Source organism: Cricetulus griseus, chromosome 2, assembly GCF_003668045.3.
Source record: "Cricetulus griseus strain 17A/GY chromosome 2, alternate assembly CriGri-PICRH-1.0, whole genome shotgun sequence".
Lineage (NCBI taxonomy): Eukaryota > Metazoa > Chordata > Mammalia > Rodentia > Cricetidae > Cricetulus > Cricetulus griseus.
This window is the reverse complement of record NC_048595.1, coordinates 54,291,279-54,307,157: the sequence shown is the minus strand read 5'-3', so window position 1 is coordinate 54,307,157 and position 15,879 is coordinate 54,291,279. Positions and strand designations below refer to the sequence as shown.

The 15,879-nt window shown below is 37.0% G+C and overlaps 1 protein-coding gene across 2 annotated transcripts in view; it reads right to left on the bottom strand.

The window, feature by feature from the left end:
* Caap1 (caspase activity and apoptosis inhibitor 1) overlaps window positions 1–15,879 on the bottom strand; it is a 53,573-nt gene that overhangs the window by 20,209 nt on the left and 17,485 nt on the right. For both annotated transcript variants that reach the window (XM_027400414.2, XM_027400415.2), the window contains exon 5: window positions 477–550. In XM_027400414.2, coding sequence (XP_027256215.1) covers window positions 477–550 — 74 coding nt within the window. The remainder of the gene's footprint in view (window positions 1–476; window positions 551–15,879) is intronic.

Below are 15,879 nucleotides of genomic sequence, written 5' to 3'. Positions count from 1 at the left end.
TTGTATAGTATTTAAGTTATTAGCCTTATTAATCTATAGGGCTTAAATAAATTAAAATTACCACTTTATACCTACAAGCTGATTATGTTAAAACCAATTTAAAGAAAGGAATTTCCCCTCTAAAGAAGGAAGTAAATGAGGAAATATATCTTGGCACAGGGAGGAGGGGTAGTTATCCTACAAAGTTATCATCTTTGTTCCACATACCACCCAAAGATACCCAGCTAACTTACTTCTACCTTGCAACTGAAAATACCCAATAGAAATCACTAAAATAAAAACCATTCAAGATGGTAAAATGTTTGTGGTGGCATCTGTAGCCAACCACACTACACTCAGGTCACCCAGTAGCTAAGAAGACATGATCATGAACAATAATAGTGTATTCCAGTTCCCTCTCTGTAAAACAGGGTGAATTTCAGACTGGAAATTTACTAGTGGTAAAAGCTATATAAAATTAAGTATTTAATCCATACCTTGTTTTGATTCCAAACCTTCTGGTTGTTTGTTCTCTCTCAGGGATGAAGTAGAATCTACACAGGCATCTTGCCTAAGCAATAAAAATAAAAACTTTAAATACTGTATTCAATCATTTAATGTCCAAGTTCTTAGAATTATATTATGTACCAGGGAGACAGGATGAATTCCAAGCCCCAGGGTATAATTTAGTATTAGGGGAACTCAGAACCGTGTATACATGTGTCAGAAGAAGCAATTATAAAGTAGTAATTTATGCAATGTACTTCTTTGTAAAATCAAGGAGAAAACCTAGGGGAACATGGACACAATTCTTTTCTCCCAAAACTCTGTAGGGTAGCTAATGGAAGAAATCACAACTCACAGCAGTATCCAATAAATTTCCAGTTTTCACAGCTAAATATAATGGGCATTTTAGCATTCAAATTACTTTATATTCTTCTAATTTCATACCTCAAATGCTTTGGTATCTACTGTATGAGGAAAATACATTTGATATATAATATATATACATACACATATATAAAAATCAAAGTAAACAGATTAAATATAAGAGTATGCAAAAAGTTTCCCTGTACAACCTGCAGCAGAGCTGAACAGTGCTGTACCATCTCAGTGCTAATGCTACAAACACCTTTCCAACACAGTCAAGACACTATTTGTGAATATTCAAGTGATCTTCTCAAATCGGGTAACTATTTCCTTCTGAGAATTTTCATTGCTACCCTGAAAGCAGCACTGCAGGAATTATGTGGGAAATGTTGCTAGTCACAACTATTTTATCTAGTTACCAGTAGCACAAGTCTTTCAAGTAGCCTAAGAATAAAACACAATTGTATTTCTTTGCCAAGATTATTCCTCACAATCAATGTATTTGGCAAGTGTGTGTTTATTTTGCATTGAAAAAAATCACTAATACAAACCCAAACTCAAACAGAGGCTATAAAACCATGTCTTTGGAACCAGGCATGGTCCACATCAATAATTCTACCATATGGGAAGACAAGGCAGAAACAGCAGTATCTATCTAAAACAATTTATTTGGCTCTGGTACTAATAATAACTGTGAGATTTGTAATTGCTATGACTCCATTTCTAACATTTCTTTGCTATCTAATGACACCTACTCAGATTTTATTCTTTCACTATAATGACTGGCAAGCACTAAGGAAGGTATCAAAAATTCTCCTTGGCAATCCAGGGACAAAATACAGAACTTTGCAAGAAATAAAATTAAAATGTTCTACCTCAAGCATACCAATAAACTCAGATACTATCTACCCCATGCATGGATCAACCTTTAAAGAAAACATTTTTATACATCTTCAAACAGCACATAACTCTTTAGCTACACATTCATGTATCTTAAAAAGAAAAATCACAAAAATATGCATTTGTATCAAAACATGACAAAGTATTCCATTAAGACCTGTAATTTTTATGCTTTTAAGTATCAGCTAAATTTAGTTAATATTAATGTACCAAAATTACCACCAACAAAAAATGGCATCACCGGTAAAAAGTATAAGACATATATAATACTACAAGATGACCCAACAAAATCTCTGCAATCTAGCTGAGAATGTGTAGTCTATATTACAATGGATCATCAGACAAATCCATTAATGAAATGAGTAATGTTTTTTAGTAAGGGAAGTTAAATGTGTTTTATGAAAGACAAAAGGCTATGAAAATATTTCAGGTCAAAGGAATCTAAATAGCCATGACAATTAGATATTATAAATGACCTGACTAGAGGGGGAATAAAGGCTGAAATAAACTGAATCAAAAGAGAAACTGAACTACTGATGGTAGACAAGATAAAAGCCTTTTATTAATGCTAAATTCCCTGAAATTGATACTCATAGTTATATAAAGGCTATGACTGTTCTTTTGAAAACACAATATAGCATTTAGGGATGTGTCACATCATAATGTTGACTCAGACACAAAAATTTCATACGTAGGTCCTGAGAGATGGCTCAGCAGGCAAAGGTGCTTGCCATTCAAGCCTGACAACATGGGTTCAATCCCTGGGGCCCATGTAAACAGAGGAGAGGAGATACTTGTTCTCAAACCTCCACACATGTGTGCAGACATACATACATCATACACACATACACAAAAATATTATTCTTTAAAGTATATGTATATATAAATAAAAGGTTGTAAAAAGGATAAAATGTTAATAAAAAGTAAACCTAGATAAACGCTTTAAGGATTTTTCCTTTACTAGCCTGATTTTTACAATGTATTTAGTCTAAAATTACTTCCAAATAAAATGTTTAAGTAAAACTGCAAAAAAAATTATCAAAGTCCCTAAAATATTCTTCAAATAAGACTCTTTAAAGATTATCTACTGTTATAAACTGTTTATTTGCATGCCCAATGAGAATATACATAAAATTCTATTTAAAGTTACGTTTGATCAGGCTGTTGAAGTCACAAAACAGAATTTCCATAAGTAGCTACAGTACACCACCCTGTGGCAGAAACATGAAAAGACAGAATTTCTTTCTTTCTTTCTTTTTTTTTTTTCTTCTTTTTTTTTTTAATCAGAGGTAGCTCTGATTTAAAATTGAAAACTCAGTATTTAGCAGAGCATGGCGATGCACACCTGCAATCCTAGTACTCACAGAAGCAGGGACAGGAAGACTGCCAAAAGTTCAAGGCCAGCATGAACTACAGAAGGAGACCTTGTCTAAAGAAAAAAAGAAAAAGCTAATAAATACAAATAAGAACTAATACTAGATAATTTTTCTAAGATGGTAGATTTCACAACTAAAATTGTCAATGTTAGCTCTTTAGCACAACTTAAAAATTTCCACTAAACAGTACAGAAAACAAGAGATGAATAAAAATGTATTAAAGTCTAAGAAAACTACAACATGCATATACTTTTTCTCTTTCTAGGTTTATGAGGGGTCTGAGTCTACTTTACAATGATAAAATGTGCTAGTTGCCTTTAGCCCCCTTCAATAATGTCAAATGTATCACGATACTGTGTATTGCAGCCATAAAGATGGTCAAAATAATTTCTTCCATATTGCTCATCTCTGCCACATCCACCACTGTGTCTCACACCCAAAATGTTGCCAATTCAGGTGTCTTAATTTCCTGATCAATCTCTGCTAGCTAAGATGTTGGCAGACTGATTGAGGAGGGAAAACAATCTCTGGGAAGAGAAATATTTGGTCTCTAGTGTCTTTTGGTTTTCTACATGTAGTTTTTGTTCCATTTATTGTGAAAATATACTGTGAACTCTTGCAACATGCTTCATACTATGTGGCTCTGCCTTTGTCCTCAGTAGGTTAATCAAGTTGGTTACTTGCAATTTTCACAGTGCACACTGGAATAAACATATACTACTACTGCCTAAAGAGAAATTTGAGGTTCACAATAAAAGTGATGAGAGAGCTATGCGTTTTTCTAAAGATACATAATTGTTATTTGTCATTTCAAAGTCATGAAAAAAAATGTGCTAGTTGCCCAAACTAGGAAAAAAAAATGGCAATTTATTTTAAAGGATATTTGATTGTTTGTATTAAACACTTTAAGAATATTAAGAATAAACAACTGGAAAACGAAGAACTGGGTTAAAAAATCTACAGTGATCTTTGTGATTCTATTTAAAACAAGTTAAGAATAAGTTTAATTTTATTTTTAGTTTTCTAATTCCCTTCTCCACCTGCATTCTTCCTTTAACACAGCTTAATTTATAATCAATGACCTTGTTATAAGAGGACTCTACTTGCAGCCCTGTAAGTTCTCAAACTGACATAAGCCTAACTTGCTTTTACATAACACTACTCTCTTTAAAGAAAAAAAAAAACATAATTTATTGATTCTTTGAGAATTTCACATCATGCACCCCAATCCCACTCATTTCCCAGTCCCTTCACACCCACTCTTCACCCTTGCAGTGCCACCCAAAGAAAATTTTAAAACAATAAAAATATTAATTAAAAAATGCACTTCAAAAAAAATGTACTTCATTCCTCTATCTTTCTTGTCACTCCATCACTTCTTCATTTGTCTTAGTGGTACTGGGGGATGGATATATATCCTTGTATCCAAACTTGTAAATGTTCCTTGTAATGAGCTGTTGGCCAGATTCAAGGCCTCTGACTTCTGGTACACTATCGATACTGGATCTTCCTCAAAACTCCTCTTGGACATTCTGTTGCTGCCTGAGTCATGGAGATCCTGCACCTATGGTTCCACAGGACCAGTCCCTTCAAGAGGTCATACATGGGGTAAATGTTAGGGTTGGCCAACTCAAAGCACTGGATGTGGGCCTGGGTGGTAGCTGAGTTGGTCAGTCTGGACCTCAGTTGAGATCAACACCCTCATGAGAGGGGTGAAACCAGCTCTCCCACACCCATTTTGAGTGGTAGGCCCATCTCTCCCCAGTACAGGCCAGTTCTCCCAGAGCCAGGGTCATCTGGGCCAGCTCTTCCATGTGGGGCAGAGCCAGCTCTCCCAAGGCCAGCAAGCACTTCGAGCTAGCATGGCACTCAGATTTCATCACACATGGTTCACATGCCCTCCTCATAGTGGTAATATGGGCCAAAGAAATCAACACAGACCCCAGTCGTAACAGGACCAGAGACCAAGACCCCTTGGTAGCTCGGGCCATGGCCCCATGATAGCACAGGCCACTCAGATCTGCATGGCCCCAGTAGTGGCACAGCCCTTTGACACTAACATGGCCACAAGCAGCAGTCCAGACCACAGGCATCCATGTGGCCTTTAGTGGCAGCATGGGCTAAAAACATCAATACAGACCCCAGCTAGGATAGGACCACGGCCCAAAATTGTCCTCAGCAGCACTATGGCCCCAGGTGGCAGCACAAGCCACTCAGCAGCATGGCCCTCAAGCACCAACATGGCCCTGGGTGGTGGCCCAGATCCAAGGTGTTTGCACAATTGCTAATGGAGGCCACAAGAGGGTATCAGATTCCCTAGAGTTGGAGTTAGAGAAAATTGGGAGCAGCTGACATGGGAGCTGGGAACTCAACCCTAATCCTCTGCAAGAGCAGCAAGTGTTCTTCATGTCTGAGCCAGCTCTCCAGCCCTTAAATACATTTCTACAGGAAGGGGAAGAGTAATCAATTTCTTGTCCAAGTGAAAAGTGTTAGGAAATGCCGGGTGATGGTGGCATACTCACTCTGTGAGTTTGACACCAGCCTGGTCTGCAGAGCTACAGAGAAACCCTGTCTCAGAAAAGAGAGGGAGGGAGGGAGGGAGGGAAGGAAGGAAGGAAGGAAGGAAGGAAGGAAGGAAGGAAGGAAGGAAGGAAGGAAGGAAGGAAGGAAGGAAGGTGTTAGGAAAATCTCTCAACAAAAGGTTGAACAGGAAAAAGACAATCTGATTTTTCTCAAAGCATCAAAGGTCAACTGGCAAAACCAGGTAAACTAGTAAAACAAAGGATGTACATAGTACTGGATTCACTCCACACTCCTCAATATTAAAGAGGAACAAAGGAAATTTAATGCAAAAAGAACAGTCTTTGAATCAATATTGTTAGTAAGTTAAACAGCTTACAGATGATCTTAATCAATATTTTATGTCATATACAAATAGTATTTCAGGCTACAGACCCAAATGTCTAAATCTGTAAACCTTTGGAAGACACAGGAAAATTTTTGGTTTACAGGATAAGCAAGCAGCAGACCTGACAACCTGAGTCCAATCCCTGGGTCCTACAGTAAAAGAGAACAGACTTTCTAGGGTTGTCCTCTAACCTCCACCCATGTGCCATGGCTCATGCACCTGCACTTACACACACACACACACACACACACACACACACACATACACACACACACACACACACACACACCTACACCTTTAAAACATGACTTACAAATAAAAATAATTGCTAAGTTGGATTTCATCAAAATTTTATATATCTTCTTTTCCAAAAAGACTAAAACAATGAAAAGCAAGCCAGACTGAAGAAAATATTTGCAAGCCACATATCTGCTAAAGAACATATATCCAAGGTGGTTAGCATGTGCCAACAATCAAAGGAATTTGGAACACTGATGCAGGAGGATTACTTAGGCCCAGGAGTTGAGCCCAGCCTGAACAACATAATGATTCTTTTCCACAGCAAAACCAGTTCAATCTAGAATACATTGCTGTAGTTGAAATTCTAGATTTCTCCTATAGACTTATGTATTTGAATACATGATCCCCAATTGGTGACAGTGTTTAGGAAGGTTACAGACACTTTAAGAGAAAGAACCTTACAGAGGAAGTATGTCACTGGAGGTGCACTTTGAGATTATAGGCTGGCCAGATTTCCTGATCTCTCTCTGCTTCTAAACTGCCAATTCAGGCCAGCCTCCTGCTCCAGTTGCCATGTGTTCCATGCCATGATGAACTGCAACCATTCTGGAATTCTCAGTCAAAATAAAACATTTCTCCCTTAAGTTGCTTTTGTTATAGTAACAAAAGAGCAACTAAGATAATTATAATAGGAAACAATAAAATATTAAAATGCCTTCAATTGAGGGAGACATGTAGATAGCAAACAGAAAAAGCAACTGGAATCCAACATCCATTGTTATTAAGGAAATGCAAACTAAAACCACAATGTTATATACTACACATGTTACGAAGGCTAAAAACCAAAGCAGCTAATAAATGGAACTCTCAGAGTTGGCAAGCAAGGGTTTAGAAATGGCATAGCAATCCTGATCTTAAGTGTTTCCTTTAAACAAAAAAGAAAAATGCACAAAAGCTTGCATTCAAATATTAGTAGTAGCTTTGTTTAAAATCATTAAAAATAAGAAGTAACCTTATGCCCTCATTAGTTTTTATCACTGCCATAATAAACCATAAGACATTTGATGGTTTAAAAAGCATAAATTTGCCAGGCATGGTGGCACATGCCTTTAATCCCAGCACTTAGTAGGCAGAGGCAGGCAGATCTCTGTGAATTCCAGGACAAAATGGGTCTACAAAATGAGTTTCAGGACAACCAGAGCTACTATACAGAGTAACCCTGTCTCGGAAAAAAAAAGGGTGAAAAAAAGAGCATAAATTCACTATATTCATATTCTGAAAGTCAGAAGAATGGTTTGGATCTTGCTGGACTACAATCAAAAAGGATCTAGGACTAGGTATAGATCCATCTTCTGTTCTTTCAGGTTCTGGATACAATTAGGCTACAGGACCAAAATCCCTATTTCCCTGTTTGAAAACTGAAGGTGGTTACCAGCCTTGACCTTTGATGTCATTGCTTTCTTACTCCTCCCTCTCTCCCACTTTTAAAGAAGGTTCAGATGATGGTAGCAGGCCCATGTGGATAATCAAGGATATGTCCCCCATCAAAAAGTCCTTAATCTTAAATCTAGTCTATTTTGCTATATAAGGCAATATATTCTTGGGGTCTGGAGACTAAGGCATAAATACCATTAAGATGACATTTATTCTTAAGAGTATCTCAACTGGGGAATTAAAAACTGATACACTCACAGGATGGAGAACTACCCAGCAATGAGAAGAAACTACTGAAATTCAGATCACGTATGAGCCCCAGATACACTATGCTACTAAAGCCAGCCTCAAAAGACTATACATGGGGCTGAAGAAATGGCTAAGTGATTAGGAGTGCTTACTGCTCTAACAGAAAAACAATTCAGATCCCAGCACCTTCATCACTGACTCACAAATCCTTAAAACTAGCAGTCAACTGTAACCTTCAAACACTATACAAAGAATCAAAATCACCCACTCTTTTCAAACAAAGCCTTTCCAAGTAACAAATAACAAGTTTTGTCTCTACTGCATCCCTTCCACAAATGACACCAACCCTACCCAAAGGCAAGCTCATTTCCATCTGTTTTTTCCAAATAATAGAATTCAGAGTCAAGAGTCACCATACCCCAGTTCTTTCTCTGAATTATGCTGCATAACTTACTGCTTTCAACTCAAAGTTTTTAAACAAGCAATCATCTAAATAAAATTAACTAAGCATGAGCCTATGGAAGACATTTGACATATAGAATATTCTACACATGCCATCTTATGTAAAATATGTTTACTAAACTGTACATTAAATGCATACACTGCCACACCCAGTGACAACAATCATTTTAATAAGTGGGAAAAAAGACACATAAGCAATGAATTGTATTTTATAACATAGTAAAAAATAACCAAAAGTCATTTCCCAGCTATATTTAGACTTCATTTCCCAGCTATATTTAGACTTTTGTTAAAGGAATAGGGGAAATTCCCAATATTCATCAATGTAAATTAGAATTTATTGTGATAGAGTATCGTTATAGATTCATAGTAAAAGACTCCACAAATACAGTATTTTTTCAATGTTTACCATATGGCAATTCTAAGGACTTTCAATCCTTTTCCCATTTGACTATCATAATGTTTTATAAGGTAGAATTTCATTCTTCAGATGAGGAAACTGAGGCCAGAAAGTTTAAACAGTTTCAAATGTCAGATTAGTAGTAAACTGATGGAGTCTCTTAAAAATGAGGACTCCTCAAGCCCCGCACATCCACTTTCTCTTTATGCAAACTCTACAGCTTACAAAAACAGTCCTCTAAATGGAACACCAAAACATAGTAACTCACATTACACAGCTGTCTACATCCAAGCAGGAAGTCAGCCATCATTCACAAGCTGGTTTTGCTGTCTTTTAAGCACACTGTTGTTACACTGCCCAACTCACTTACAAATGAGTCCTCCTGCCTCAGCCTCCCAATATACACTACCATGCCCAGCTTTACTGCATGCTTGATATAATAAAGAACAGTTTTAATTATTATTAAATAGTTAATTCTTTTATTAATAAAGATTAATAAAAATTCTTTATTAATAAAGAATTAAAAACTAGGCCAGGAGTATTGAACAGTAATGGAACCTAGCATGTGTTAGCCTTGGGTTGAATGATTTTAAAAACAAGTAAACACAAAGAGAATCCCCCTCCAAAAAAAGCAGTAAAAATCCTTTCAGCTAATGCAGACAGGAAAAGCAATTCATTTTCGAAACACACACACACACACACACACACACAGTGGCTCATACCCACTGTAAATCCAGCATTCAGAAAGCTAACAGTTAACATCTAATATTAACATAAATCATGTAAATGCCTCTTCAGTTCACCAATTTTCATATATATAGGGTCATGCCCTCACTTTTAATACAAATTCACACAATCACTATATATATATATATGTGTGTGTGTGTGTGTGTGTGTGTGTGTGTGTGTGTGTGTGTGTGTGTGTTCATACGACCAATATCCACATTTCTAGCTTTGGCTTACTTAAAACGGAAAAAAAATAATCTGAGTTCAACTTAAAAAAAAAAAAAACAAATAACAACAAAAAACCCAAAGCCCAAAAACAAAAACAAGACCCCACCAATGTTTAAAGTCAGGCATAGTGGTGGCACACATACACAATTCCAGCACTCAGGAGGCAGAAACAGGAGGACCTGGAACTTGAGTTTGAGGTCAACATGGGCAACAGATTAAGACTCTATTTCAAAAAGAAGTTGGTATTTATTCAGTGCCACCCATTGTTTATTGTTTCCCCACAGCTTACAGACCACAACTTTCAGTATTCTCAAAGCAGTTAATTAATACTTATTTCATATTAATAATTACATATTTACTTACATTTAACTAAAATGCACATCTGTAATAATTGTACTGGCAACAGGCATAAGTTAGTTTTGGCAAGGAAACAACTGCAAGCTTATTTCTGTCAAGAGACCAGTCACTACAGAATAGTTGTTGGCAACCAACTTAACACATTGCTGATGTCAGTCAATTCATTTTTCAAATGAAATGAAAAGATGACTAATAAAAATGGAGCTATAAGAGAAATTTTTATTTTCAAAAAGGTGATGGTAAGTTAAAAGGAACCATGGTTGCGGGGAGGAAACAACAGAGGGGAATAGTAGGGTACAAAACAACCTTACTGCTGTTGCCCTTGGTTGCCTCCCAGAGGTTAAGGTAAGCCTCTTTTGCTAAAGATACCTTTTGCTTCAGACACAGGTCACAGAGAACTGAGCTAGTTTTGACCTGAAAGCCTCCTCCCTGAGGACTAGTTTTCATGGTAACAGAAGGTATCATGCAAGCTTCTAAGGGAGGGAAGCCACCAACAGTCCTACCTGGCTATGATGCCTACAAACTAAAATAATGAACAGCAAAGCGCTATATCCCTAAGGGTGCATATACTTTGGCTCTCTAACTGGACTTAATACCCTGCTCAATAAGAGGGAAATCATGCCTAGTACTGGAAACCTATCCATCTACCTGGGACGAACAAAGTCATGGGTCTTGAAGGAGAACCTACAACTGTCAATTTACTAATCCCTAACTACATTCTAAATAGCCTCACACTTACACGTTAAGTTTAGTCCACAACCCCTCAACAAGAAAACTCCTTGTAACACATAGAAAGCATTAAAGAAAACCACAACTGATCAAAGAACAATTGACTGTGTGGTGTCCAGTCCCAACTGATGAATCAGGGTGGCACCACCCACAAAGGGCTAGGACCTCCCAAATTAATCACAATCAAGAAAGTGACTCAGAGGCTTGCCTACAAGCCAATCTGATGAGGACACATCCCATTTGAGGATCTCTCTTCCCAAGGGACTCTAGCCTGTGTCAAGCTGACATAAAAAACTAGCCAGTACATATGCCAAGGAGTAGTCTTGAGAGATTCTGGAGAAGTATATATCTGTTTCTCATTTATAAACAACTGAGTCACAGTGTGCTTCAAAACAATCAGACTGGAAGAGCTGGGAGGTTTAAAATACCACAGACAAAAAAAGTGGGTGGTAAGTTTGAAAGAGTTCATCGTGCTATTGTCATTTTACGTGTTAAAATTATTCCATACTTAATACAATTAAACTTAACAGTGTCATACATCCCAGAGTGGTGACAGTCAATTTTAAAGTATCATTCCCAACAATTCCAGATCACAGGTCTATCTTAGGTCCCCCTTTTAAAAAAGCCATTGACAAAAAATATTAGGTTGTAATATAAATTTGGGCTGCCTATTAATCAAGCTCAGGGGCATTCACAGTACTCAAATACTTTATTGCATTTAAGTTAAATAAGAATGGGCTATGAAGGACTCATTTCTAACAAGTTCAAGTTTTGTTAAAAAGCTATTGAGAGCAGCTGATATTTAGATAAACAGCATTCATCTTTTTTAAAATCTACTTATGCAAACATGGTCAAGGGAAGTTTTTCTAATAAACTCTTAGCACTCTACTGACAGCTGAGCTGAACCACTAAACAGAGATCACCATTCTTATAAAAAAAAACAAAAGGTAGTGAGCAGCTGTATTATGATAGCGCAACAGGAAAATTAACATAGCTTCTAATAGCTGGCTTCCAACTGAGCTTTGTAACTAAACAGACTATTATTTGAATATATAAAAGTTTATTAAACCAACCAACAACAACAGAGTTCTACAATATTCCACTGCTAGGGTTCAACAACTGATAAGTGGTCACGAACAAATTCTAGTTGCTGCTCTTAAGACAAAAGAGCCTAACAATTCTTAAACTAAACTCTTTAGTGCAAAGCAGTCATTAATCCCACTATTTATGCACTACATCCTCCTGTTCTAGCTTCTAAAGCATCTACTCTGGCTATAAAGAATATACAGGAAAATTGTTTTGAAGGTTGAATAGCTTATAAAGAAACTAAACTATTACATTAAACTAATGTAGTATAATAACCAGTACCTCCAAACTAGTAACTAAATAAAGCTAACTTATGTTTTAACCATGTTAAAGTCTGAAGATCTCCAAAGAGGGAGGAAGGGAGGAAGGGGAGCTTGGTGTGGTGGCACTTTTAACGCCAGCAGTCAAGGAGGCAGAGGTAGGAAGACCTCTGGCCTCTGGTATCTCTGGGAGTTCCAGCCTAGCCAGAGCTACAGTGAGACCCTCTGTCAAACAAACAAACAAACAAACAAAGAGGAAGAGGAAGAGGAAGAGAAGAAGGAAGGAAGGAAGGAAGGAAGGAAGGAAGGAAGGAAGGAAGGAAGGAAGGAAGGATCTCCATGTATGACAGTTAATCCTGTCAAGTTGACTAAATTAGAATGAAAATAGGAACTCACTTCTGGGTGTGTAGATGAGGATATATCCAGAAAAATTTAAGTGGGGAAGGAAGTCCCATGCTAAAGATAAACAGCACCATCCCACATGCTGGGTTCCCTGACTGAAGAGAAAAGCACTGAGCACCTGCATCTGCCTCTCTGCTTCCTGATTGTGGATGCAATGTGATCAGCTGCCTCATGCTACTGCTGCCATGCCTTTCCCATCTTAATGAACTGTATTTTCTTAAATGTGAGCCAAAATAACACACCCTTCCTTAAGGTTCTTTTATTGGCTATTTTATCACTGTCACATCAACAAGAAAAGTAATTATGCACCATTTCTTCAGTTTAACTTGTAAAATAGTGCCTCATTGCTGGAATTAAAGACATGAAGCAATTTTTAACTTATTTTTCACCATATCTTATTTTGTCTCTCTGTGTACACACACACATGTATGTATGTATGGACATGCATATAGGTAGCTCAAAACTTGTGGAGGTCAGTTGTCTTACTTATACCATGTGGGTTCTGGGATTAAACTCAAGCTACCAGACTTGGCAGCAGAGGCCTATCCCCACTGGACCATCTTATGGGCCTTTCATGTCATTCTTACGGTGTGGGAGGGGTCATGCCTCTGCCACCGTGCACATGTGGAGATCAGAGCTCAACTTAAAGGACTCAGCTCTCTTTCTACCTGTGGGTCCCAGGGACTGAATTCAGGTGACAGGGTTTGATAGCAGAGACCTTTATCCTCTGAGCCATCACACTGGAAAATGAAGCAATTCTTAAAAAGAACAATTCTCTTTACAAATTCTAAATTTTTTAAACAGTTCAGTCAGATATATGCATTTCTACAATTAAAGTATATCTGTGTATTAAAAAGTTAACATTAAAAGTTGAATTTGGTAGCTAATTCAAAGCACACCCTCTGGGAGAAATGTAAGGAATGACTGTAATAGTCCCAGGGTTTCATATAAAATTGGCAGTGTAACCTCTAAAACTATGATACATACTATTTCCTTATTGCTCACTACCTATAGGGAAATACAAATTCATTTCCACTGACATATCCTGCAATAAAAACACATCCATTTAAAATTCATAAAAAGGTATTTAGCAATAACAATTCCAAAACATTGCTATGATTTCCCTAAAGTATATATTTTTATCCTTTACATATAAAAATCCCCATGCTGATTATTCCACTGTACTATTCAAGACTTAAATTTCATTACAAACACATTCTTTAGAGCATAATCATATTACATTATAGGCCAAACAACTAGTCTTATCTTTAGTGCAACTTTAACTGTAATAAAGCTTTTCTTCTAGCCAATCTTCAGAAGGAGGTACCATATTAATTCCCAGTCTGTGCATTATCTTATATGTTATTTTTGCTAAGCAATTTATCTTAATCTGTACATTTTATAAGTTTTGACACAATTCCTACTTAGGAAAACAGAGATGGTAATGTTTTTAGACTATCTACAATAGTATGTAACTTGTGTACCTCCTTACAGTGATTTAGAAATTGTAGCTATTAGATATTCAGAATTCTTAGATCTCATTCTCCTTTTTTTTTTTTTTTTTTTTTTTTTCTTTTTTTGAGATAGGGTCTTGCATGTTGCCCAGGCTGTCCTTGAATTTACTACCTTCCTGCTTCAACCTCCTAAGTGCTATTATAAACATTTGCTATTCTATTCAACTGTCCAAGTTAGGTTTTGATTGCTCTAACAAGACACTATGACCAAACAAGTTGGGAAGGAAAGGGTTTATTTCAGCTTACAGTTAGTTGCACACAGTCCATCATGAAGGGAAGTCAGGTACTGTTTCCTGGCTTGCCTGCCCATGGCTTACTCTGCCTGCTTTCCTATATAACCCAGGACCACCTGCTCGGCTCGAACAGCCCTCAGTGAGAGAGGTCCTCCCACATCAATAACCACATAAGAAAATGCCCCCATCAGACAAGTCATTTTCTCAACTGAAATCTCTCTTCCCAGATAACTTGAGCTTCTGTCAAATTGACAAAAAAGAAAAAAACCTAACTAGGTCACCAACTTTAAGTTCTTATGAATTTCAAAGTAGCCAAAGTGTCAAATTCTTTCATAACTACCTCTTTTGTTGTTCTTTTGGAAATAAAATAAACCCACTTTAAAGTAAGAAGGACTGGAGATGGGGCTAAGAGATTAAGAGTATTTGCTGCTCTTCCAGAGGACTGGAATTCTATTAGCAGCACCCACACTGGGAGGCTCACAACTGCCTGCAGCTCCAACTCCAGGGGATCCAATGCTTCTGGCCTCTGCAGGAACCTGCACGTGTATACACATACCCATAAGCACACATAAATGTAATGAAAAGTAAAACCTTAAAAAAATAATGTAAGTGAGAAACAGCAAACAAGCTTTAAGCAGAGGAATATAAACAGTCTGGGAAGAGAAAAGCATTTCAACACTGACCTTAGAGAAGAAATATAATTTGTCTGTTTAAAGTTGTCTACACAGTGACTTAACATAAACTGTAAAGATAATTTCGGAACTTATACATTTTGTACACAAACACTTTCATGTATTTCCATATCTTAAACTCTCTAGCACGTTATAAGAAAACTAATAAAAATAGATCATATTAAACACCACACACAGTTCCATGGATTTTTGCTGAAAGATGTTTGTAGCATCTCAATTCTGTTAATATTATGTCCCTTCTGATTAAAACTGCAAAAAATCCAGGCAGCAGTGGCCACATGCCTTTAATCCCAGGACTTAGGAGGCAGAGACAGGTGGATTTCTGTGAGTTGGATTCCAGGACAGGCTCCAAAGCTCCACAGAGAAACCTTGTCTCCAAAAAAAAAAAAAAAAAAAAAGGCCCATTTAAATAAAATACAACTGTTTTTTCATTGTTGTTCAGACCTAGCAAGAAATTTACACTGAGTTATTTCCACAGCCCTTAAAATGCATTTAATCTTAATAATACTGATGCTTCATTCAGACATTTGAAAACCATTTGTTCACTGAAACTGGGATTAAAAAGCTTGTCACTGTGGAACATACCTAAATCTCAGGATTTGGAAGGTAGAGAAAGGAGAACCAGAGAAACAGCTTGGGGAACCTGAGACTCATCTGTCTCAAAAACAAACTAATTAATTAATTAATTAATTAATTAATTAGGCAGCGGCTCAGCAGGTGAAGCACTTGCCATGCAGATCTGATAACCTATGTTCAAGCCCCAGAAGCCACATAAAAGCAAAAGTAGAGAACCTATTCCAGTTTTCCAGGCTTTCACACATGCACTATGGTACA